The sequence below is a fragment of the Phaeoacremonium minimum genome, assembly GCF_000392275.1.
Source record: "Phaeoacremonium minimum UCRPA7 unplaced genomic scaffold PA7_03_scaffold_299, whole genome shotgun sequence".
NCBI classification, from domain to species: domain Eukaryota; kingdom Fungi; phylum Ascomycota; class Sordariomycetes; order Togniniales; family Togniniaceae; genus Phaeoacremonium; species Phaeoacremonium minimum.
Genome location: NW_006921204.1, coordinates 61,636 through 87,330, shown reverse-complemented (window position 1 = coordinate 87,330; position 25,695 = coordinate 61,636). Strand labels below are relative to the sequence as shown.

Genomic DNA, 25,695 nt, shown 5'->3' with positions numbered 1-25,695 from the left:
CATGAAAACTTTCAGTCTGGGATATCCTCAAAATAGTCATCCATCGCTTTTTTCAGTCATACCAGTCATTCTCCTACAAAATTGTAAAAACAAGCCGCAAAAACGCCGGTCCCTCGCCCCAGTGGGTATCCACACACTCAAACCACACCAAACCCGATGACGTATCGCTCATCGACGGTATGAGACATTGAGAAAGGAAAAAAAGCGAAGAGTCATGAGCAAGCAGCAGAGATGCTTCGCATCAGAGGTATCTCCCAAATAATTCGCTCGAGGCATCGCCATTGCTTAGTGCTGCTTTTTGCCAAACAGGAAGTTCCTGCCCTTGGCTGCGAGGCCCTCCTCCTTGTCCTCGGCGACGGCATTGTGATCATGTTGTTGGGCATGCTTCGCCTTCTCGGCGTCCTCTGAGCCCGCCTTGAAGACGTTGCCAGTACCGCCACGGCCGATGTGGGTCGCTCCTCCGCTTGGTCGTCGCTGGACACTGTGACAATGTTAGATAATTGTGACAACGGAAGTTTTGATCATTTTTAGATTGGACATACGGCTCTAGATCCTGTCGCAATCGGGTCTCAAGGGGATCGGTATTCTTAGCCATGTTGCCAGAACCACCGCGTCCTGTAGTGACAACAGGCGTCTTCAAAGTAGGTGTCTCCAGATCCTTGGGTTCAATCTTTGGAGACTTGGCGCTGTCCACCATGTTACCAGCGCCGCCTCGCCCAGAGGATGAAAAGTGTGAGCCGCTCATTTTTATAAAGAGTTTAGATTGAGCCGAATGGGTGAATCCCTCTGGTATGGTGATGATACTGGTGACCAAAAAGCCGGATATGACACTTGTGTGATGGTGACAGTAAGAAGTGATGTTCACAGAAGGAACTCGCGGCGGTTGCAAAGCATGAATTGGAGGTCTCTTGGTTTATAGAGAGGAGGGAAGAAGGAAGCTCGACTGGAAACTTTCGCTCTATATAGGTTTACGAGAACATGATCCGCGCTTACAAGCAGCAATGAATACCTAGGTATTCGCAACCGTGGAGATAGCCCGCGCTTGGCAGAGCCCCTCTAGCGAGAAAACATGATCACAAGGGGCAGAAAAACGGGCAGAGAAAACTTTTCCCTGCCCAGAAAAGCATGGCCCAGCAGGGCGAGACTGACTAACGTGCGACGGGAAAGCTATTTTGACATCATAACTAGTGTCCAGAGTTTGTCGCGGGCACTGAGCGGTGCCGGCTGGGGCGAATTCTTATGTGCTAACCAAAACGTAATAGAAATGCTTGGTGTAGCGGGGGAAAAGAACCACGCGGACAGTGCCGAACCCCCTACGACGCCGGTTCCAGGGACCAGCTTCGCCCTGGACGATGGTGTCATCTGCTCTTGGCTATTGTCAGTCTTTTTACTTGAAGCGACGTGTGCGATGGATGATGAAGAGGCTCTTGCTTGTTGGGCAGATTTCGAAGAGGTTGGCTTCCACCACAGCTAAGCCGGAGTCTGCGAGCTTGGGGGTAGCTCCAGCAGGCATGACGCATCAGTCGGCTGAAAGATGCTTCTCCGGTGCGTTGTGCTGGCCATGGCATAGATCTTTGTTATAAGGTCGCCGCATTTGCCTCCGTTGATGCAAGATGACTTGCATCTGCAATGCCATTTTGAGAACGGGATGATGCCAGTGGCTTTTACGACCAGAGCTTTGGAACGTGGTGAACCCAGCGGCTCACAGCTCTCCAGCTTTCTTCTCTGTTCTCAGGGCGCTTGTGCATGATCATCGCTAGAACCCCGCCGGCCCATCAATCCAACAAGAACTCCACCCTTCGATCTGGGGGAATCTGAGTTCTAGAAGCTCGCTTGTAATTCAGACAATCCACAATGTTGCCCAGCGATGCCAATGTCCTCTTGCTGGTCTCCCCTGCATGCCAACAGTCAGTCTACCAAGCTCCAACAGCTGCAAGGAACACGAATTGCGTGTCAAGGCGGTGCGGACCCATCCGAATTGGGTCAGCTGCGACAAGAGGGGGTTCGTGAGCTTCCAGAGCCGAGCCGCCAGGTCAGAAGATCACCAGACTGCCGAAATTTTCTTCCTGGTGCCCGCATTCTATCCCCACCGATCTCGCACTTGGCATCTCGAATTTTCAGAAACGCAATCTACTTGTTGAGCTCGATAGATACGGAATCCCCGTCGTGAGCATGAGATATTGCAAAGTGCTAGTTTCTCGGTCCGGCAATATGGTGGCCGGCATTGCCTCCTGTTGTCGGTGTTATGCTGTTTTATGTATTTGTGGTAGGGTAGCATTCTGTACGTGATTGTCGCTTTTTTGACCATGCACAGGGCATGTGTGCTGTAAGTCATTCGCCCATAGGGACGGTACTGTAAGGTAGCGGAGTTTGAGCTGCTGCTGCACCCCAGGTTTCCACCTACCTACCCCACGACACAGGTATGGTCGCTTCCTCGAGCCATCCAAACCCTCCCAATCGGAGGATAATCTCACCTAAACCTACCGCGCATGTCTCACCTCGGGTTTTTGCTGCTTTGCTGAAATACTGTTACGCCTCAAAAAAGCCGCTGACGATGAATACCGGGCCCAAATCCAAGCTCTCGGGATAGCCTAATGAGCTAAACACTAACATAGATCTATTAGCCCATCTATTAATTTAACAAGATTCCAAAAAGCGAAATCATACCACCAGCAGCGGTGGATCTTTATTTGAGCCCTCAAATTGTTTGCCTTATGGTGTTGTGTTTTTCCCCGTCTTCATATCTCGCAGTGAAGAATGGGTGGCTCTCGAAGATGCACGGCTCGCCAGCTGGGCGTTGAGGTGAAGCAGCGGGACATATGAACAGAAGCATTGTGTGGCAGAAATGAATATCAACGCCAAATTCATAGATGCTGAAAATTCAAGGAGGGAGCTCGTCGCCTACTCTTAACGGAATATTTGTCCGCCGTTATTACGGACCTTCCAGCCACGAGTAGTTTGATATCGAGAACGCCACTAGGTGCTGTCAATTGTGCGAATATTTTGCACACCCCATAACAGAAAGATTGCGCCTGTGGTACATAAATTCGAAGCATCATGTCTCATTCATCAGTTATAGCGGTACTTGGCCCCCATGGTGGCGGCCCAACCGTGTGAGGATTGGAGAGTATTCGGTATTTTCTATATGATACGACAGAGATTGGTGAGAAGCTGGTGTTCCAGGTTTTGAGGATGGTCGGCTACCCGGATAGCAGCATTGGTTGTTCGACGATCGTGGATGGGGACATGCATTAATTTGCATTGAGCCGGAGACGGCAGATGCTCTAGCATGTCTTGGATAGTTCTTTTCGGCGTATGTGAGTCCCTTTGCAGATATATGACGAGCATGATGTGCATCAGGGGCAGGGGTTTTTTTCGCTGCGTGCCGACAGGGAGATGGGGTTTTGGTTGAGGAGACTCGTAAGAAATCGTAACTCCAAGCAGAAATGAGGCAGTCAAGGATTTGTCATGACCTCCAGTCCTCAACACGCAGAGCACCTTTTTCATTCAATGCATTTGAATCGAGTTAAAGTAACAAGAACTACACGCATCAAAGGGGATACTCGTAAAAATGGCAGGTCCCGGCCATCCGTCATTTCCATGTTGGCGATGTAGTCCCCACTGAGGCCGAGGCTGTCCGCCCAAGATGGTATCCTTACGGTCGTGACTTCTCAGGACAGGGCTTAATACTGCGATTTGCGGCTGAGGAAGGTGCGACCCTGTCTTTCGTCCGATCTCTACCGAATGACTTAACCCTCACGGGAAGGTCAATATATCTACTGTATTACCTATAATGTGCAATCGTGGCTTTCCCATTGATCTCGAGGCGTTCAGGTACACAGAAGCAACAACGAAAAGAAAGTGAAGTAGCAGCTATCGTATTAACTTTAATCTTACCTGGGAACCTCGCGTGAACATTGCTCGGCTACTTCAACTTGCTTCCTGTAGATATTATTTGGGTAGGTACCCAAACTGGCAAGTGCAGATGCCGCCTGAGAGAACTCATTTCCTTGATAGTGACGGAAAACCTCTTGCAATTCCCTGCGTAGCACATGATGGCGTAGCGGAAGAATAACGCCGAGTCCGTGGAAAGGTACTTGACAGATGGTACGTTCCTTCCTTCTTCGTCTTATGAAGACCAAGACAACAAACCACCTAGGTACAGGAGAACCATCTGTTCTCGGTGGAATTTAAAATTCGTTCGATTCCAACTCAAGTTTTGGTTTGCGGTGCATGGTGTACGAGACAATGAGATAGAGTTGCACGCAAAAGCGGCCGTTCCGCGACCCCACCACAGCAGTTCTACCGCACCATTTCAGCGAGCGGGTAGAGTGGCCGCAGTGGATACTCGCCAGAGCAAGCGGCCAAGTCGTCGTGTCGTCTTCCCTGTCCATATGCCCTGCTCTGTTACAGACGGACGCACCGGCAGCAAACCCCAGGCGCCACCATGCCTTAGCTACCTGCCAAGTGCTGATCGATACCCACCTGTTCCTCCCCTGCTAGATTGTTGTCGTGATTGCCACAATACCAAGCTATCAAGACGTCAGAGGACTTCTAGACTGGAGTTGAAGTCGTGCAGCACAGAAGCATCCAGCCGAGCGGCATTGGGTACCACAACGGCTGCCTCAGTTGCTTTAGCTCTCAGGTCTACTTCTTGGTAACTTGAACAAGTCTGGATGGCATTTCTCGATAGCCCTAGTTAGATGTACTGCACGTTGAAGATTGATGGTATTCTATCCGCCGTCTGTTGCTCACAATCTGGGGCAACCACCTTCATATCATCTGAAACTTCATGATAACCATCGATCCCTCTTTGTAGCTCTTGAATGGCCAGGACTACAACGGTCGTTGACCATATGGAGGAGTTGTTAATGCAGATACCCTGCTCTGCCGAGCTCCCCGCCGCCATTGGCTCGAAAGGCGACCATTTGCTCCGAGACCTCTTCCCCATGGGAGGTCGTGTCGTCCTATCCAAGTGGGTACGGGACTTCTCCATGGCATACCCGAGATTGTACTTGACGATGGGTGCTTCAATTGTCCGAGACGGCTCCGGCAAGGCAATGCAACCTCAATGTAAACCTAATTTTGCCCGCAACTCGCGCCTCTCGTCCTTCACCGCAGGACAATTGGCAGCCCAGCCAGTTCAAAATCGGATATTTCCATGTTAGAAGCTTGACTCAGAAGTCGGGCACTACGAAGGAATTAGTCCACAGCAAGTGATCTCTATAATTCTATCCGCTATCCTATATCGAGACTGATATGGAGGCAGGCGTTGTGCCCTCCAAACTGTCTGATTGGGTGGTCGAAGCGGTCAAACCGCAGGGAAGCCATGGATCATACAAGCCGCCGTTAAACCCAGCCTCGACAACTATATTCAGTTCGTGTTTTGATACATTACATGTACTTCATTTGGTGGCTGGGTAAGTCTTACAATAGATGAAGGCAACGAATACCTAGCATGGCAGCTCGATGCCTTCCAGGGAATGTAGCAATTGGGAATAAACCTGACTCAAATGAGCGCCGCCGCACTGCACAGTCGCATCTTCCATGATGAGAACGCCTCCTTTCCAGACAAATGGGTTTTGTCCGCGAATGAGGCGACGCGGGAGACCAACTTCTGCAGGCTGCCGCAGCCCACATGGTGCGCGGAACATTGATTGCATTATATGGCACACCCACCTTGTGATCACATTGCTACAGCTGAGCGACCCTGCCAGCGCGAGACACCCTCAACAGATTACAACTAACAGCACGTCAGCTCAACCTGAACATAAGCGTTACCTGCTTTAGCCTCGTGATCAATCCGCAAGTGGCAGCTAACAGAGCTTCATGGCTGGTGCATGCTTCCCCGAGCGCAAGAACTGGCGATGGTGAATTGGATACCGCATGTCCGCCAATCCAATGTAGGCAAATATAGAAAACCGTTCTAGGCAATGCGGCGTTCGGCAAGGTATTGGCCAATGCTATTTCGGTGACAGGCCTACGCTGGTTTGGCAATGGCTTCCAGGTGCTTTGCCTGATCCAGGTAAAGCGTCGTGGTAGTTGCCGCTTGCTCCCTGTCAATTGCCTTTTTGGCTTCCGCACTCGCTCCGGGGTCCATTGTGCCATTGACATCCATCCCATCATCATCCCGGGTTCAATGGATGATCTACGCAGCGACGTCCGTGTGAATTCTGTTGCGCTGGCGTCGTCTGATTGACCGCCCCTGGCCAAGTCCTGCAATGGCTTGACTGTCTTCACGGCATGCAAAAGAAAGATTTGTACAGGGGGTCTGTCTTTCCAGCAGAACACACCCCTCACCGGATTTAAGCACACTGGCGGTATGTGCTTGGCGATATCGATGCCTGCCGGGAGATTGGCACCACACCTTCTCGTCATAGACGCTTGTGGGATGCTCGCGGGCCACCTCTTGCGCCCTTACTGTTTCGTCTCATGTGCAACGTGATCCAAGCAAGGTCACGCAATCCTGAACCAGCAGCGTAGCTCAGCTTGATCGAGGGCCACAAAGAGGGAGCCCCTAAGGACCCGGAAGCTGGGTTGTGCTAGGCTGAGCCGGGCTCCGTGATGGGCATGTCGCGCGTCTGGACGATGTTGAATGGCACTTCGGAAAGGTGAAATGAGAACCTACTCTCCTCACGATTAGTTATTAGATTAGACCCTACCGGCAGGAGGCTTAACTTCTACGCGACGCCGCCTGCACCACCCGCGAGACATGCCTGGGACAAGCCGTATATCTGCATCAAGAAGGAGCATGAATCAACAGGCCAAGAGCGCCACGATGAGCGAAGATACTATCTCTTCTACTAGTCTCTTCTGACAAAACGTCCAACAGATTGCGGCTGAGCAGCATCAGAATTGTGACACACTGTGGGCCCTGTCTGGCTGACCTAGAGATTGACACCGCCAACAACATTATCAACACCACCACCAACAATGTAGGATACATGCATACTATCGAGCTGACAATGATTTAGTCAATTGTTATAACCAGGTTCTACTGTAGTATAATGGCCACGTGCTGATTAGCTAAGTACCTACGGGTACCAGCCATCAATAGCCGTACTCGTAGTTATGTTACGTACACTGTACCAACTACAGGTAAAGGAGATAGGTAACGAGGTAGGTGGCTTACTTTTATATAAGGCCACCCCTACCTTCCACCTTTTTTTCTTCCTCTCTCTTGGGGCTTTAATCCTTCAAGTCGAATACTACACTTCGCCACTCTTTACTTCACTTCCACAACTTACGTGAATTCGTGATATTTCGACTCCACGTACGAGGGTTCTTACTCGGTAGCACGGCTAAAGGAACGACTTAGAAGTATTGTATTCACAATTTACTTCGCGCTACCTCGACGACTCTTCACCCTATCAAGTCACAATTGATATCATTCAATTTGCAGTCTTCTCGGCTCCAAGACGAATTGTTTGACACCTTACTTCGTCCACTACACATTGAGGTGTAGCCAGTTCAAGAGGGGTGTTTTTTATACCATTGGCAACCTTGGCCGCTTAAACCTTGAGGGATCCACCGTTATCCTTGGGTACTACATCCAGACCCATTTTCAACCCGCAACAACATCTCCCCCGCAACACCAACCCACCCGCCACAATCGCCCACGATGGCGACTCCCTCGTCCGCGACCGCGCCGTACGGCGACCACTTCGCTCGCAACGACCACTTCACTCACGGTGACCACTTCGCGCGTAGCGATCACTTCGCTCACACCCAGACTCAAGACCAACAGCCGAGCCCGACGACCGCCGCACCCGTCGAGGCACAGTCGCCCGCATCGAGACAACGCATGGAGAAGGCCCTCATTCCCTTCACGTCCGAGTTCGAGGGACGCAGGTATACACTCGATGTCGTGCAACAACCAAAACGTGCGCGTATGTGTGGCTTCGGTGACAAGGATCGTCGTCCCATCACACCGCCACCCTGTGTCCGTCTCATTGTCACAGACATTAGCACCGGCAAGGAGGTGGACTGCAATGAGATTGAGCACACAATGTATGTCTTGAACGTCGACCTATGGTCAGAGGATGCACAGAAAGAGGTCAACTTAGTACGACACACTACTGCAACTCCTTCAATCTCATCTACCACCCCAGAATCCTTTGCAGCAGTTGAGGCCCGACCCCAATTCCAGCCGCTGCTGCCCGGCACCCGCGATCCGAATTATCCTCAGCTGGGCTATAGCCAAGCGCCGAATCCTTACATGCAAGCTGGCTATGGGCAAGCCTCCTACCTGCCTAGTCCCAACGGTTATGGGCCTCCGACTCAATATTATCCTGGGGCAGACATGTATGGTGGCGTCCTACCATCTCAGTCTCGAGGCATTGGAGGCTATGGACCACCCCACGTCTATGACCCCCATGATCTCCCTATGGCACAAAGACTTGCAATGCAAGGGACTCAGCCATCTGGAATGTTTACCCGGAACCTCATCGGTAGCCTGGCCGCCAGTGCCTTCCGGTTGACCGACCCTCTAGAGAAGATCGGCATCTGGTTCATCTTGCAGGATCTCAGCGTTCGTACCGAGGGCAACTTTCGGCTGCGTTTCTCATTCGTTAATGTCGGACGCCCTTCTACAAATCCCAATGGACAGCCAGCGAACCAGAACTCCATCGTGAACACGGGCCAGGCCCCTGTTCTCGCATCTTGCTTCAGCGACGTGTTCCAGGTTTTCAGCGCGAAGAAGTTTCCTGGTGTTTGCGAGAGCACCGGGCTGAGCAAGTGCTTTGCGTCTCAGGGAATAAAGATCCCCATCCGCAAAGAAGGCGCAACATCCAAGGGAGGCGATGACGATGACGATTATTGATGACAACACTCGATATACCCAGTTCTTGTTTTTATACTACTCCCCCATTTTCTTGTTATGGCATTCACAGCCCAGGAGTCAGGCCTGCAGTACAGTCTCGATATATTTATGAAACCTCGATGCCGAGGAGCGGACAAAAAGAGAGAGGCTAGGAGAAGAAAGGTCTAGAGATACTTTAGCTCGGGATTAGGCAGAGGCAGAGGCAGGAAGTTATGTATATAAAGACCGTGACGAACTCTGCCTAATTACTATAGTCACTAGTCTCGGCACTTCACTATAATAACTTTTCCCTCCCTTCGACTGTCTTATACTAGTCTCTGTGCGAGTGAGATCAAAACCTCCGGGCTGATTGACCATAGTTCTGCCCCCAAAATGGGCGGGCCATTGGCTTGATGTTCAATATGGGGAGACCTGGGACGAAACGCTTCATTTTTCTCAGCACCCCCTGGTTAACACGTTTTTGGGGGACAAATGTGAATCTCTTAATAGTGGGACACTACTTCATGTAGAAGTTTACTTCAAAGCAGTCTCTGCATGAGCAGTTCTAGGCGGTTCCTTCTCGATATCCTCAAGCTTATCGTCCAGTGGCGTAGCTCCCTCGTCTAATATGCCACTTACATCCGCCTTGCCAAATTTACGGAGAGGCACCTTCTTGCTAAATAGCCAATCTATCTGCTCTAATGTTTTGCCTTTGCACTCAGGCACGCAGAAGTAGGTGAATATCAATGAGAGGGCCGCAATGGATCCAAAGATGAAGCCAACCTTGCTGCCCAAGCCCGCCTCATCGGCAAATACCAGATATGGGACAGAAAAGTTGACCGCAAAACTAGAGAGAAGCAGAGTCAGCGAATTCTGTATTTAATGGTTGCCCTTCCGCCTAGCTTAGCACTCACTTGAAGATGACGTTGACTGTGAAGCCGAGACGTGATGACAGATCACGCAGCCTAAGCGCTATCACTTCAGTCGCCACGACGTATGTCAGAGGTGCCCAACCGAGTGAAAAGCTGCATCCGAAAACTACCATCAGCCCGATGACTCCTTTCATCCTCTCAGTGCTGACAGGCTCTTGGACTCCCAAACCCCCCATGGTCATCAATGCAGCGCACATGCATAGAGAAGAAAGCATCAGCATGGTGCTTTGCGGCTCTTCTGTCAGCCCAGTCCACCAAAGCTTCCAATGGGAAGGGGAGACTCACCGTCTGCCAGTTCTGTCGTTGGCGAAGAGGGTTACAATCATGATGCAGGAATTGATGCCGCTGGTCATGACGCTGAACAGCATTGGGTTGAAAATGCCCAAGGATCGAACATAGACGGCGCCGTATTGTGAGACAAAAGCCTGGCCTACGCCTTGCTGGAAGAAGTTCACAGCAATAACGATAAGAGTTCGCTTCAAGTTTACGCCCTGAAAGAGCTCTGAAAACTTGCCCTGCTCTACCTCACTCTCCAGCGCAAATTGGACCTCTCGAAACTCACGCTCAATTTGCTGTTCGGTAAACGCGCCATCCCGCAATTTGTGGAGGGCAGCTTTGGCCTCGTCAGTGCGGCCTTGTCGAAGCAGCCATCTGGGAGACTCCGGAATAAAAAATATAGAGAGGGCAATCAGGGTCGGAACCACGTAGAAAAGCGACAGCGGGATCCGCCAAGAGCGGTTGTCATCTAAATGACTTGTGCCGTAGCAGATGCAATTGATAACGAGACCGCCCATGGCGAGGCTGAGTTGGTACGAGCCGACGACAAGCCCGCGGACTGGAGCTGGGACTGGAAAACAAAAGGGTATTAATGATCGAGTAGAGAACGTGTGGGATATCGGGGTTTAGAAGTACACACCTATTTCAGACTGGAAGATAGGCACGACGGCGAGCTCCATCCCGACGTAGACGTAGTTGAGGATGCGGGCTGCCATGATCTGCTCAGGCTTGTTGGAGGTGACTGTAATGGTGGCAGTGATGAGGGCATAACAGCTCATTGTGAACATGCACCATCGACGACCGAATCGAGCTGAGACCAAGCTGCCAATGACAACCCCTGGAAAGAGGCTTCTGGGTAAGAACAGGCTATTCATCAACAATTACAAGTGCAGAGGAACTCACCAGATGCAAAGCCAATGTAGTTTAAGCTGTTGAAGAGCGAGAGCCATTGGGAGTCAAGAACATATTTTCTGGAAGTGGGATTATAATGTCCAAACTGTTTCACAAAATGGTTCATAGCCTGAGTGGTCGCGAAAGCCTGGTTGTCAAATCCATAGTTAAAGGTTGAGATGGCAATGAGGGCAACCGATGCCAGCAGTTGGCGATTGAAGTAGTGCGCCTTGTCGAATGATAGAGTCCCCATGGCGAAGACCTTCAAGCGTACATTCGAAGCTCACAGAACTTTGGTGACGATGAGATTATGCCGCTTCTCAGTGACACTTTGGCGGGACGTGATGGGTTTGGCTGGTTTTATGTCTAACGAGTCCAGTAGAACAGACGTAACTCGAATCTATAATGATGTGATCGAGGTAAGTCGGATCTCGGTCTCGAAATGAGGAGAAGCATTCTCAAAGGCACTACAGACTCCGGAATATGTTGCACTCCAATATCCTGTCTTGTGTCTTCCCCACGGGGAGAGACTAGGCGAGAGTGATTCCCGCATTGTTGTGGTCGAGCATTAACCAATCACGAGTCATGTAATGGGCCGGAGACTACCTGAGTTGGGTCTAATAGGGAATTGTGGGGAGCGCGATCCGTTGCGAGATCCGGTGAGAAACTGATTCACCGGATCTCGCTCGGTAGGGCTCCATTGCAAACTTCAAAGCGATACCATGATTGGAGGAGGAAGACTTCTATCACTGCCGAGATCAGCAGTGAGACACATATTGTACCTGATCTTTGACCTTCCCAAGACATGGTTATTTCTTTTGTAAGATCGGCCTTCTCCTTTCAAAACATAAACCACAAGCCACTGCTGCACCTAACTTGGTTTCTTCCCCTGATTATTTGAATTTCAGCAAGATGGGTTCTCAAGGCAACACTGCAAATGCCGATATCTACAGTCTACCGGCAAAGCCGTTTCCTATTAAGGTGAACTCTCCGAATGGAGGGAATCGACCGAATTATGTCATCTTTATGCCAGATCAGCTCCGCTATGATTCTTTGGCTTGCACGACGGACGGCACTGCCGGCATCAAAACACCAAATATTGACGCATTTCGGCGTAGGGGAACACTTTTCACCAACTGCTTTCTCCAGGCATCTGTATGTTCTCAGTCCCGATGTAGTATGTTTACAGGCACATACCCACATGTGAGTGGCCATCGGAGCTTGGAGAACTTAATCAAACCTTGGGAGCCAAATATCTTCCGCAGTCTGAAGGAAAACGGCTACCACGTGGCGTGTCTAGCACCGAGAGGCGATACATTTGCGCCTACGGTGACAGAGCTGAGTATGGATGAGTATGGCTTTTTGGAAACGCCTGAATTCATGCCCAAGTTTGCTAAAGATAGAGGTCCTCTTGACGGCGTTGACAAGGAGAGTATCTGGAGTCGGCTCTTCTATAAGGGGGTTCGAAACTCTAAGGAGGCGATCGACTATGATGAGGCTGCTGTACGGTCGGCCATTAGATGGCTTGACTGCCCTCCGGATGACAAGCCATGGCTCCTTTTCTTGCCTCTAATATTCCCTCATTGTCCATTTCAGGTGGAAGAACCCTATTTCTCGATGTATCCTCGAAACGAAATGACAGGGATCGTCTCAAAGCCAGAAGGCAAGACTGGCTATGAACCACAGTACATGAAAGCTATACGAGAGAGATATGGCACATCCCGTGCTACTGATGAAATTTGGAAAGAAATCAAAGCTACTTATTATGGGATGATTACTCGCCTAGATGACCAATTTGGCCGTATTATGGACAAGGTAGACAATCTTGGATTATGGAACGATACAGTAACAATGTTCTATACCGACCATGGCGAATATCTTGGCGATCACGGGCTGATTGAAAAATGGCCGTCTGGTCTTTCAGAGACGCTTGTGCGTGAACCGCTTATCATCGGAGGCGCCAATCTTCCCCAAAACCATACAGTTGATGCTCTCACCGAAATGGTGGACCTTGTACCAACTCTACTTGAGATGTCTGGGATCGGCGAGCATTTCCCGCACAACGGAAAATCATGGGTTCCTCTCCTCGACAGCTCGAAGACTCTAGAACATAAAGAATACGTCTTCTCCGAGGGTGGCTTTCTTACATGCGAGGAGCCTTTGCTCGAGCAGGCTCCTTATCCATACGACATCAAGGCTGGCTTGCAGCACGAGGATACTACTCTTGTCGGCAAGGCTATCTCCCTTCGCGACAAAGAATTCACATATATATATCGTCTATACGAGCCTGCAGAGTTGTACGACCGCGCCAGAGATCGACACGAAATGCATAACTTGGCCGCTGACCCTGATTACAAGGACAAGGTAGAAAAGTACCAGATGGTAGTATTGAAATGGCTTGTGGGTGGAAGTGATCTTTTGCCGTGGCATAAAGATACCAGATTCCCGCAAGTTGAGCTTAAGAGTCCTCGAGAACAGATGGAGGAGCGGCTCAAAAAAGTCGACAATAAAAGAAAACAGAATGGGAATGTGAAACATGACGAGGACCTCCAGACCAATGCGTTGAAGACCGCTGCTCAGTAAATGGCATGTAGCACCGTTGCTACAACGGATTACCTGGGGGATTTTCCGGTATTCATATGTCCTCATTTTCTGTTTACTCAATACTCACGTCCTTCAGTGTTGAACAATTTAGAGACTATGTATCCGTGACTTTCATCAAGGTCTTTTAAATATCTCTTTTTTAGCCAAAATTGAATATAAAGGAAACGTGTTGTGTACCATTACTAGACTCAATAAGCTACTCAAATTCGTGTTGCTATTCCTCCGTCAGCATAACGTACCTCAATCCTTTAAAGGTGAAGATGCAAATCGTTGAGAGTCGTTATCCGTATTGAGATGTCGCAGATTCTGTTTATTTCTATAGGCATGTAAACTTCTACAAGGGTAATAATACAAGTGTAGTGATCCCTTGTCGAGGAAGTAATGGTACCCTTGTCCAATATTTTTTTAAACCATTGTAGAGGTATGGATCGAAAGCAGGTAGGGGAACGCTAGCACACGTGTGCCACAAGATCACTAACATGACTAAGTGGATCCCCCAGCAAGACAGCGAGGGCGAGATCCGGCGGTTTTCTTTATGAGACCGAGATCCGACTTATTTATCCCTTGATCCGACTGCAAAGATCTTGAACAAGGGCCACTCCTCGCTGTTCGCTCATCCTTAAAGGTTTCGCCCGGGATCCGAATAGTCCATATAATGACAATTCAGCATGCATCGAATAGCCCCGGATCGGCGGAGACCACCGACCCAAGAGAGCTGGCAAATGCTTGCCAGCTGGACCAGCCTGACAGAATTTCAGCGCCATGCAAACAATGCAGGGCACGCAAGGTCAAGTGTGATCGTTACGAACCCCGCTGTCGTGGATGTACACGGCTTCAATTACAATGTTCTTATAGCAGGCCTTCTAGAAGTAGAAGTCCAGACCTCGAGAGTACGAGCGACTTGACACAAGCCGGGACGAAGCGAAAAAGATCTCGTAAAGCCTGCCAAACCTGCCGAACCGGGAAATTCAAATGCAATGGACAATACCCATGTGACAGATGTGTATCCCGGCGTTTGACCTGTCCTGATGCGATAACATCGACGAAATACGACAATGATACTCATCAACAACGTAGACTTGTCGACACTCAGTTGAGCTCCATTTACCAGCAAAGATCCCCGCCAAAAGACGACGTCGTTGTGACACTGACTCCAAGAACGATTGATACTCATTCCGGTGGCCATTCGGCAATTTCTCTGCTGGATAAAGCAAGTACAAGAAGATATCTCGAGGCCTACTTTAACAGCACAGCTCGAGAGTTCACTGTCTTCTTACATAAGCCAACGGTATTTGCGAATTGGGGAAAGGGGAGGCTTGATGCATCGTTGCTCAAGACTTTGACTGCACTGGGGTGGCAAGCGACCAATGCTCAGGCAGAACAGAATGATTTCGCTCGGGTTTCGCTGCAAGAAGTTCAAAATGCAGCTCTCAGGAGCATCGGACGAACCAGTATATCACAGCTTCAGGTTCTGGTTCTATTGACACAACATCATGTTCGAATAGGCAACAATGCTGATGCATGGAACCTACTTCCCTTAGCGGCTCGCATGGTCTTTACTTTACGTTTGAATTATGAACGAGAAGACCTCGATATGGTAGAGCGAGAGACTCGTCGACGGCTTGCTTGGGCTATTTATGAGCTGGACAGGTTTTTCTGCGGAGGTGTACAAGATCTGGCAGTATGTGTACCAGAGATGATGCACATTCGGCTGCCGTGCGACGAACAGAGCTTTCAACGGGGTATTGATTCACGAGCTGGGTTTTTGACAGAAAATGGAGTTCAGGATGGAATGGACATACATGCATTTCTTCCAAAACTACTGGCAACCCGTGACCGAATTCTCAGGTCAGGCCTCCATCTTGGCTCTCGGCATTCTTTATATCTACTAATAGAAGAATTAGGTACACCAAAAGAATCAGAAAGGAAGGTATAAGCCCGTCTGCCAGTTATCTTGAGATGGAGTCTTTACAAGCAGAATTAGACCACTTCGAACAGAATCTTCCAGCGGATCTCAAGTTGAACCCCGAAAGGCTGACTCTTATGGTGCACTCTGACGATTCGGTCAAATATGTCGCTCTGTGGGTGCACTGGATGCAGTGTCACTGTGATTTGTATCGCTTTTGTGTACCGGGCATTCGAGAATCTCTAGCGAAGGAGGTGATGGCCCAGACATCGGCCGAATTCATTGCACACTGTCAGACACAGTGTCTGAGGATGGCTATTCAGCTCTGTGACTTCTGGGCGCAACTCTGGGATCTCGAACCAAGTGGGCGCGTCAGCGATCGTTTCATTCCGGTGTCAATCTATCAAGTCGCGCAAATATTGCGTCAATTACGACACCTTCTCCCGCAGGAAGGAGAGCATTGCGTTGCTCGCCTCCAACAAAAGCTTCGCTACGCACTCGCATTCGCAGAGCCCCTGCAAAGTATATTTTTAGCTTCCGAAAAGTGTTTAGTTGAAGCCGAGAAAGTCATCAGATCTCTGGGTGAAAACGCTAATGCCTACTCGACGCGTGCTTCGAGTGTCGACGACGAAATCACCCACGGCCATCTTGCGTCTCGATTTTCACTTGTGCAAAATCTGCTCACAAATTCGCATACAGTAGAGAACGAATCTCAAGTTCAATCTGTGATGGAACAACCTACTGCTGATTTATCTGGCGAAGCTGCTCATGATGTAGCGCATGTGATGATAGACATTGCGAGTACAGAGCAGGCCGAAATCAGACCACTGGATAATATGATGCCGTGGGACCCGTTCGACGTGCAAATGAACGACTATTATAACCCGGTACTGGGCGACTTTCTCTCTCCTCTGGGTTCGCAGCATGATTATCCAATCGACATTTGAGGGCTGCCTGTTTGTGTTCATACATATGTCTAATTATCGCCTTGCCCTTTCGGTATGACAGGAATCGCCAGGTTGGGATACGAGCCTCAGCAGCTATCGATTGCAGCAACAAGAACATTGAAATGATGTGTTACAAGTATATTCTTCGTCTCGTCTTCTCATGGGATTCTACTATGGCATTTGAGTTTTCCTAAACCAAATGAGAGATGCTGAGCCGTGATGTATGAAGTTTCGCAAACACTGAGATATGCCATTGCTGCAACCTCTCTCGCTGCGTTGTTACCGGGATGGGGGCTGTGCAACGCATCTAGCGGGTCTTTTGTGACAATTATTTCGTCTAGAGCGCAAATAAGTGAACATATAACACAATCGAGGAAGGCGAATATAATTTGAGGATATTTCCTCTCGCATGCCTCGGGAAAACTACAATCCAGATGATGTGCCGGCACCATGGGTGTTACAGATATGATGGGGTAAACCCTAGTACAGTACCAAGATACTACTTGCTGTTTGAGATGAGAGACATGTTGTATGCGTGTTTCTGACGAAGACATTGCGATTTCGTCGGCTATTAAAGAAGAGAATTGCCGTAGGAATCCCGTGAGCTGACGACGTAAATACATGCCGGTGTTAGTAGACTCGTAATGTTCTATGTTTGCGCACAGATGATTTTGATCTGCCTCGTTCTCGTTATCAGGAAAAGTTTGAGTATTCTCCTCAAGATCTTGTGCGATCTGAAGGCACTGTAAGAGTCCTGGTCAATTAAAATTAATGGATCTAGGGCGCACCTACAAATGGAGCACGAAGTAGCTCAAGCATTGCACGTTCGAAACCCGACTGAAGTATTATCGGATCAACTCTCTGCATCAAAACTTTCGTGCCTCTAAGCAAAGAGCCGTATCTCTGAGAATTCGGATAACCCAACAATAACTAAGGCCTCGTCATTATACAGGCTTTACAAAAGACTAAAAGCTTGAAAGAGTTTTTCAAGTAATCCACGAACCTCACAATATTGGATCACGATAGATGCGCATATCGTCTCACTGTTCGTTTGGGAAGCAGAATCATCGATGATCCCACGAAGGGTACCCAGTCCCTTGCCGTAAGCTTTGAGTGTACTTTTCTGAGCATGGCCGACTCGTGAGAAGTCGCAGTATGCATGCCAAAGGCAGTATACCGCGGCATCTAACGCTTTATTTACACCAAGTCTACAAGGGACAAATGGGAAAAAAGTGCCGATTGCCTGGGGTGAAAGGTTATTGTTGCAGTTGCTGTCCGTGAGAATGTACGTGAGCATGCTTCCTAAGCGCTCCGAACGAACCGGTCGAGGTCGGCGGATAAGCGGAAATGCGAAAATGTGACTCTTTATAGACTCCAGCTCTGAATCATTGGTGTCTACATCAAATGCGTATCTTCTTGAAGCGAAGATACGATCAAGATGAGAATTTTCGTCTACAAATCGAAAGGACCTGGTATAACCGGGGCAAGACCATTTACCATTAACGCATGCGAGACAATAGGGTATCTCCTCTCCGCACTAGATGTATAGGCTATGAGCATCACGAGCGGATAAATTTCATCGAGCAAGCTTACCTTTATCTTCCTCTGTCGACATATTTTGCAACCCGTGCTGCGGCGTGTGCCGCCCATCCCGAACGCTTTTAGGGAACTTCAGCACACAGTCTTTCAATCAAGTGAAGGATAAGACCTGGCAACGATCGTCATTGGCTTGATCAAGGAGGTGTTTTCTCTGCTTCGACTTTCTGGTTTCGGTGACAAATGTCCCTCTCAAAAGATGATTCCCGACTCTCCCACCCAAGGAACTTTGAACTAGATGGGACTAACTCGGTTGGGTTAAGTCGATGTTAGCAGATTTTGTGGAGCCAACAAACTTGGGTTCTAATTGGTGGTATCGCAATATAGAACCATAGTCGTGCATAGACACTCACCTAGACCTCGATCGAGGACGCAGAAACCTAAGAGATGATATATGGGGAATATGATTATGATTTAATGCGGATGACAAATTGAAGAAGAATAATCGCTTTAAACCACAGACTAAAACGCGCAGATGTACTTCACTTACAAGTTTTAAAGATCGTTCCCGTCCACTCTTCCCGTGACAGACTTGAAAGGGGGTTATGCCTATACCGTAAAACACTCTAAGAAAATTTTGATTTGCAGTTGATAACTAATCCATCAGCATTTTCGTTTTGTCGATATATTTATTCTTATTTCATTTTTTCCTCTTTACAAAATCAGAGACAATGACTTCCATGAATCCGCATACGTCGCTCAAGGTCGGCATCGTAATCGGTAGCCAACGTGTTATTCGCTCTTGTCCCCAAGTGGCTCAATTTGTACTCGACATACTCAGGTCGTCTTTCGACAAGAAGCATACTCCTAGCCTTCAAATCGATTTCTCACTTCTCGACATAGCCGATTTCGAGCTACCTCTTGCTGATATCCCCAACCTCCCCTCTCATATGAAAGAGGCCGACCTGCCGGGATCTTATGAGAGCAAAAGTACACAAGCTTGGTCCTCAGCTGTGGATTCTTGCGACGGATTTGTCTTCGTGACGCCGCAATACAATTGGGGCATGCCAGCTGCCCTTAAGAATGCACTGGATCACATTTTCCATGAATTTACTGGCAAGCCTGCTATGGTTATTGCTTACGGTGGGCAAGCCGGAACCTTGAGTGCCGCGCAGTTGATCACTGTTCTCAGCGGAATGTTCGTTCGAGTGTCAAAGAAACCTGTCTGTATGAAATTCACCGACAAGGACATGCTATTTCGGTCAATCAAGGGAGATGAGTTGGGTCTGAACGCTGCTAGCAATGATGGGACATGGGCAGATTACAAGAAGGGGATTGAGGAGAGATGGGACGAAGTGCTGAGTCTACTTGTGAAAGGGAGAGAGAAACCTACTATACGATCTCTTGGACTGAAGCAGCTGTGGGAAGACACAGTAGGTGACGCATACAATGTTGAGCTAAAGTTTGCTACAAAATAGGCATGGATAGCTTCATTCACCTGATTAATCTCTATACTGCGAGACCTAATTGCATATTATTCTGTCTAAATGTTTCTCGAAGCGTCTACCTCCAACGTGAAGATCAAGAGCTTTCCTGGAAGGCCTTGCGGTTAACCGGTGTCAGGGGCTCCCCGATGAACTCGCCCTGCTCACCAACGACGGCCAATATATTTTTCATAGCATTGAGTTCAAAGTTTATCCGTGTGTCAATGGCACCGCCGCCGACATGCGTCGTGAGGGTGACATTCTCCATTTGAGCTAGCTCATGCGAGACCTTAGGCTCGTGGTAGTGTACATCAAGACCGGCAGCAGCGAGCTTGCCGCTCTTGAGGGCGTCTATCAGTGCTGCCTCGTTGACGACTGGACCCCTTGCTGTGTTGATCAGTCGTGCACCCGTCTTCATGGCAGCGAACGCATCGGTATTGATAAGGTCTTGCGTGTGTGCATTCAGAGGTGTGTGCAGACTAACACAGTCTGCCACAGCCAATAGGTCATGCAGGTTTGAGTAGAAAGTCGCACCTAGTTCTTTCTCGACATTTTCAGGGGAGCGGACGACATCGAAATAATGTATCTCCATGCCCAGTGCTGTTCGCGCCTTATAGGCTAGCTTCTTGCTAATATTACCAAGACCGATGATGCCAAGAATATGCCCGCGCGGGTTTTTGGATATAGGCGCTATGCCTTTATGTGCTTCATTGAATTTATATGGATCACACGTACGAGCCGCGAGTTGCGACCGAGTGAAGTTTCTGAACACGGACAAGATCATGTAGAGCCCTGTATCCGAGACAGCTTCATCGCTGGCTCCGGCGCCATTGGCATACCATATCTTCCGCCGCCCAAGGCCGTCAACATCGGCCCAGTTGAAGCCCGCGCCGGCTGACGCAAAAATCCTTACGGATGAAGGTAAGAGAGATATAAGTTCTTCGTCCCATTGACCCATCTCGCCACCTGTTTGGAAGTGTGGGCGATAAATAGCGGAGAAATTTCCATATCTGTGGCAAGAGATGTCGTGAGTCTTTGCTTGATTTGAAAGTACTCTGGCATGCTTACTTATTTGTCCTGAGAGCCTCAATGAAAGAGGCTCGGTCAGTGGTGTCGCTTCTTATGACTTGAAACCGTTCACAGAATGTCTCATTGTAGAAGTCATGGTTGTATTTGATTGGTTCTCCGATGTGGAGGACGATTGGCTTATCAGGCATGACGATTGATCAGGCGTGATATTTAGCAGGTACCTTGAGACCGCAAGAGAGTCAGAGATTATTAAGAAGACAGGGTATTCATTCATTAGAGCCGAGGACAAGCTTGATTGCTTGGGCTGTCTCGATGAATAGAAAGAAAAGATTGCGGATTCTCCTCCGTGAAGACCACCCAAATGTCAAAAGCGTCACCAAAAGAGCTGGTGTTTTGAGCTGTGTTTCTACTCACTTGAGGCTAGTTGTGCTCACAATGTGGATAGATTGAACTATAGCTAGAAACAAGATTAGGTAGGTGTGCATAAAGATAGGAGGAACTTGCCGAGGCCGGGATGCATGGAGGTTGTGGGGGTGCCTCATTGTGGAGAAGTCAAGTAACCTAGCTATGCGGGGTGACAAGCCTTGACCAACCGTGGAGTTGTCCTTGGTGCATCGGTGAGAAGTCCGATGGAAGCAGAGATCCGGAAAGAGTGTCAGTTGGGGTAATGTCATGGACACTAAAGTGAATGCCAATAGTGGTGCATCAGTAGTTATGGATCCAGCTTCACTTGCCGGAGGTCAGCAAGCTAGTTTGCCCAATGAAAGTCCAGCGAAAGATACACCCAAGCATTTGACATGATACGTCGATGGATTTCCAAGCTCATTGGTCTAACGAAATCCACGACTTCCAGAACGCTACAAACTGTTGTCCAAATAGAAGACATCATGTCATCACAAAACCCAAAGAGCGTCTCGCTTGAAGAACTCAGCAGACACAACGAAAAACACGACTGCTGGGTTGCTGTGCATAACAAAGTTTGGGATGTGACTGAGTTTCTAGATGAGCATCCAGGTGGTGCAGAGAGTACTACAGTCCTTGCCCAATCTTCTAGATCTACTGGCTAACTACATGCCTTTCGAATTCTCTAGTCATTTTGAGCTGTGCAGGAGCCAACGCGACTGAGGAGTTCGACAAAGTCCATGCACCAGGAATGTTCGAGGAAAACCTTTCCATTGATACATTCAAAGGAGTATTGGCACGGGCAAGCAGTGATACGGCAGCGAAGGGAACAATAAGTGAAGCTAAGGAAAGGAAAGAAGAGGTTCAAAAGTCTTCAGACCCAAACCGGCCACAATTGCACGCGATTATAAGTGCCGCCGACTTTGAGGATATTGCCAAAACTCAGGTTTCTCCCAAGACATGGGCATTCTACTCGTCTGCAGCCACAGACCTTGTCACGCATCGACAGAACAAGGACTTCTTGAGACGAATTATGATCCAGCCGCGTATCCTCCGAGATGTGAGGCACGTCGATATTAGTAGAAAAATACTCGGGTGTGAGAGCCAAACACCTTTCTTCATCAGTCCGGCAGCCATGGCTCGGTTGGTCCACCCTGATGGAGAACTGAGCCTGGCTAAAGGCGCAGCAGCGGAAGGGATTATACAATGTGTAGGTAGTTGTGCTACGCTCAAAAGTGCCTTTCGAGTTTTCTTTTTTTTTGGTTGACCAGACCTGTTGTACCAGATTTCAAACAACGCTTCTTATCCTCTTGGCACAATAGTCCAATCCGGAGAAACAGGACAGCCTTTCTTTTTCCAACTATACGTCAATTCTGACCGGAAGAAGACAACTGAACTTCTGCTAAAAGCCAAAGGGCTTGGAATCAAGGCTATATTTGTTACGGTAGACGCACCTGTTCCGGGAAAGCGCGAGGCAGATGAGCGCATTGCTGCTGGCAATGTGCAATCTGCTATTAGTGGCGCTCAAGCAACGAATGACAAAAAGGGTGGCGGTCTTGGCAGGTTGATGGCACAATATATCGATAAATCCCTGACTTGGGCCGATATATCATGGATCAAAGAGATCTCAGGGCTTCCTGTAGTTCTCAAGGGGGTTCAAAATGTGGAGGATGCAAAGATGGCGGTACAGTACGGAGCGGATGGCATTTTTCTCAGCAATCATGGAGGAAGATCCTTGGACACGTACGAGTTCCTACAAGCCCTGACATTACCAAAGTCAAGAATACTCGAAGCTAATATCCCTTTATTAGTTCTCAACCCGCTATCTTGAATCTTCTCGAACTTAGGATGAAGTGTCCTGAGATCTTTTCACGCCTTGAAGTTTATGTCGATGGAGGGTTTGAGAGGGGCACAGATATCTTAAAGGCTATCGCACTAGGCGCAACAGCCGTAGGGCTGGGAAGACCATATTTGTACTCACTTGTTTACGGGCAGGAGGGTGTGCAGCATTTGACGCAAAGTAAGCCAACTACCTTTGTTTTTCAGGGCATCGTCTCTCCCTCATATAACTCTAAATCTCTAGTTTGCTAATACCATGAAAGTTTTGAAAGACGAACTAGAAGTCTCGATGAGGATTTGCGGTCTCAATACTTTAGACCAGGCAACTCCCGATTTGCTAAATACTGCAGACATAGACTATTTGGTCAGAAAGAATGGGTTATTCGCGGACTTAGCCTCGAAACAACCGCAAGCAAGATTATAGATTAGGCTTTTGGGGCAATGACATCAGAAATACATTGATATATTCATTTACAAAAATCCTCATCAAGTTAAGGTTTTTTATCAGTTTCACTTGCGTACTTGGAGTCTCAGCGGCATTCCACGGCTGGATATATGGTCATTGCTTTGTCTTTAGATAGATTTGAGACTTTATTACGCAAATGATTAAACTCTTTTACATCCCTTCGACATTTCTTGGGCGATAGCCAGCTTCCAGGAACTTCAGCTCCTCGTCGCTCAACCTCACTTTTATTGCTTGCACAGTTTCTTCGACACGTTTTTCACTGTTGAGGCCAACAATAGGCCAGCAGCCCTTGTGCAGCACCCACGCCGTCGCCACCAGCGGCATTGCCAAACTCTTATCCTTCGCGACCTTTTGCACTGCATCAACAATTTCCAAGTTGGCGTCAGCGAACCAGGCTGCAGTCTTGGCATCTGTTTGCTGGCGTAAAGAATTCCCGCTCTTGTCGTTGCCGCTCTCTGCTATCCTCGATTTCGCAAGCATACCACGGGCGAGTGGACTCCAGGGTATGACTCCAACACCCGTGGCTTGGCAAAATGGTATCATTTCGCGCTCCTCCTCGCGATATAGCAAGTTGTAGAAGGGCTGCATGCTTACGAATGTTGTCCAACCGTGTAGCTGTGCCGTATATTGAAGGCGGGCGAACTCCCAGGTATACATACTTGAGGCGCCTAGATAGCGTACTTTGCCGCTCATGACAACCTCATGTAATGCCCGCATAATCTCCTCTGGTGTCGTCTCGCGGTCCAGTCGGTGAATTTGGAGTACATCTAGAAGGGGGACCGTGAATTAGTAAATTTAGAGTGAATAATTAATGGTAAGTTACGAACCGATGTAGTCTGTATCGAGGCGCTTGAGACAATTGTCCACGGCATCAAAAACATGCTTCCTGCTTAATCCCATTTGATTCACCAGGGGACCGTCATTGACAGATGCGGGGCGAGAATCATCATCCATAACCGGATTAAAGATTTTTGTCATGATGACCACCTTGCTCCTTGGGATATTGAACTTCTTGATGGCCTTGCCAACAATGACTTCGGACTGGCCATTGGAATATGTGTCTGCCGTATCCTGTTTCGAGCATTATTATCACCGTGGGTAGCTGTTGGTCTAGTGAGTACTAATACTTACCCATGTATTGATACCAAGGTCGTAGGCTTTCTTGATAACCTTCAAACTCTCTTCCTCGTCCAGCACCCAGGGTGAACCATGCCACTTACTAGACCCAAAAGTCATGCATCCAAGAATGATCTTGGAGACCTTCAGTCCACTGGTCCCGAGGCTATAGTCCAACTTCAAGTTAGATGAATTGAGACCCCTTAACATATTACGATTCTATTGACAACGTACCGCGTGTATTCCATGGCCGCCAAATAGCTCTTACCAGATGTGGTTGATGCACAAATCCGGCAATTAATTCAGAAGCTGACCTTCTATAGGTTAATCTGTGTCTTGATCTTTTAGGGCCTAAGATCATAGGACATAAGCTATGCGAGTAGACTTCCGTTGCCACCCTGTTTCCGAGCAAATAACAGATGCTGAATAGCGATGGAGTCGGAAATGTCCCCTTCAAACTCCGGGTTGCCCCCCATGTTAGTTGGAAACATAATGGTGACGATCGAAGTGGGGGAGTAGCTTCGGAGTTCTCGCCGAGCCTGTGCCCGGGGTCCGCAATTGGACTTCTCTCCCTGCGGCGGCCTCCCCCTACCAACTAACATGCCGATCAACGTGCGGCTTACAAGGGAAAGAGCATGAAGTGCACTATTTGCAAGGTGCATCTGATAGAACAGGTCGCAGTGCCTTCAAGGGGCGCAAAGCACTATTAGTGTATGGGCCCGATATGTCCCTACTGTAGTAAAAATGTTACTGGAAATAAATCACTATAGTTCTTGTCCGAGCCCAGCTGGCCTGGATTTCTGTAGCGAGACTTGTTAAACCCTCATTTTATTCCTGCTACCATGGGATCACTTGGAGAATACGTCACATCACAAGATGAGCATATCCTTATCACCGGCGCTGCCGGTTTCATCGGCCAAGAGTTGATGACCTCCTTTCTTCTTTCTTCTTCAACTCTACGTCTAACTATCACGGACGTGGCTCAGCCCCCTATTCCGGCCTCATGTTCAGCTCACTCGGCCCGTGTAACAGCAATCAAGAGTGACCTCACTGCCCCGAGCGCCGTCAAGTCTCTATTCACTCCTCGCTTTTCGGCGGTCTACCTGCTTCATGGTCTCATGTCTGGCGGTGCCGAGGCCAACCTCGAGTTGGGCTGGCGCGTCAACTTTGAGAGCCATCGCATCATCCTCGACTACCTGCGTTGTCAACATCCAGGTACCATCGTTGTGTTTCCTAGTAGCTTAGCTGTTTACGGGCCCCCAGCGGCCATGGGAGCTGTGACCAGCGAGTTGACCTGCCCTCAACCACAGTCGAGCTACGGCGCTCAGAAGCTCATGACGGAGACCTATCTCAACGACATGTCACGACGTGGGCTGCTCGATGGCCGCATAGTGCGCCTGCCTACCGTCATTGTCCGACCCGGACTCCCTTCTGCCGCCGCGAGCTCATTCGCGAGCGGCATAGTGA

General features: G+C 48.9%; 6 protein-coding genes across 6 annotated transcripts; 2 read left to right on the top strand and 4 right to left on the bottom strand.

The window, feature by feature from the left end:
- Positions 1-285: 285 nt before the first annotated feature.
- UCRPA7_3947 (hypothetical protein) lies at positions 286-745 on the bottom strand (the record flags this gene model as incomplete). Its single annotated transcript, XM_007916499.1, has 2 exons — positions 286-481; positions 543-745. The coding sequence occupies 2 exons, from the start codon at positions 743-745 to the stop codon at positions 286-288; spliced, it is 399 nt and encodes a 132-aa protein (XP_007914690.1).
- A 6,876-nt stretch (positions 746-7,621) lies between these two features.
- On the top strand, positions 7,622-8,821 carry UCRPA7_3946 (putative developmental regulator protein; the record flags this gene model as incomplete). The annotated part of the gene is made up of 1 exon (XM_007916492.1): positions 7,622-8,821. The coding sequence occupies one exon, from the start codon at positions 7,622-7,624 to the stop codon at positions 8,819-8,821; it is 1,200 nt and encodes a 399-aa protein (XP_007914683.1).
- A 513-nt stretch (positions 8,822-9,334) lies between these two features.
- On the bottom strand, positions 9,335-10,796 carry UCRPA7_3945 (putative sugar transporter protein; the record flags this gene model as incomplete). Its single annotated transcript, XM_007916497.1, has 4 exons — positions 9,335-9,647; positions 9,715-9,765; positions 10,018-10,579; positions 10,649-10,796. 4 exons carry the CDS (start codon positions 10,794-10,796, stop codon positions 9,335-9,337), a joined length of 1,074 nt encoding a protein of 357 aa, XP_007914688.1.
- Positions 10,797-12,534: 1,738 nt separating this feature from the next.
- UCRPA7_3944 (putative sulfatase protein) lies at positions 12,535-13,482 on the top strand (the record flags this gene model as incomplete). The annotated part of the gene is made up of 1 exon (XM_007916500.1): positions 12,535-13,482. One exon carries the CDS (start codon positions 12,535-12,537, stop codon positions 13,480-13,482), a length of 948 nt encoding a protein of 315 aa, XP_007914691.1.
- Positions 13,483-19,473: 5,991 nt separating this feature from the next.
- On the bottom strand, positions 19,474-20,246 carry UCRPA7_3943 (putative glyoxylate reductase protein; the record flags this gene model as incomplete). The annotated part of the gene is made up of 2 exons (XM_007916510.1): positions 19,474-20,066; positions 20,216-20,246. 2 exons carry the CDS (start codon positions 20,244-20,246, stop codon positions 19,474-19,476), a joined length of 624 nt encoding a protein of 207 aa, XP_007914701.1.
- A 3,016-nt stretch (positions 20,247-23,262) lies between these two features.
- On the bottom strand, positions 23,263-24,589 carry UCRPA7_3942 (putative aryl-alcohol dehydrogenase protein; the record flags this gene model as incomplete). The annotated part of the gene is made up of 4 exons (XM_007916525.1): positions 23,263-23,879; positions 23,940-24,183; positions 24,244-24,331; positions 24,543-24,589. 4 exons carry the CDS (start codon positions 24,587-24,589, stop codon positions 23,263-23,265), a joined length of 996 nt encoding a protein of 331 aa, XP_007914716.1.
- Between the last annotated feature and the right edge of the window lie 1,106 nt (positions 24,590-25,695).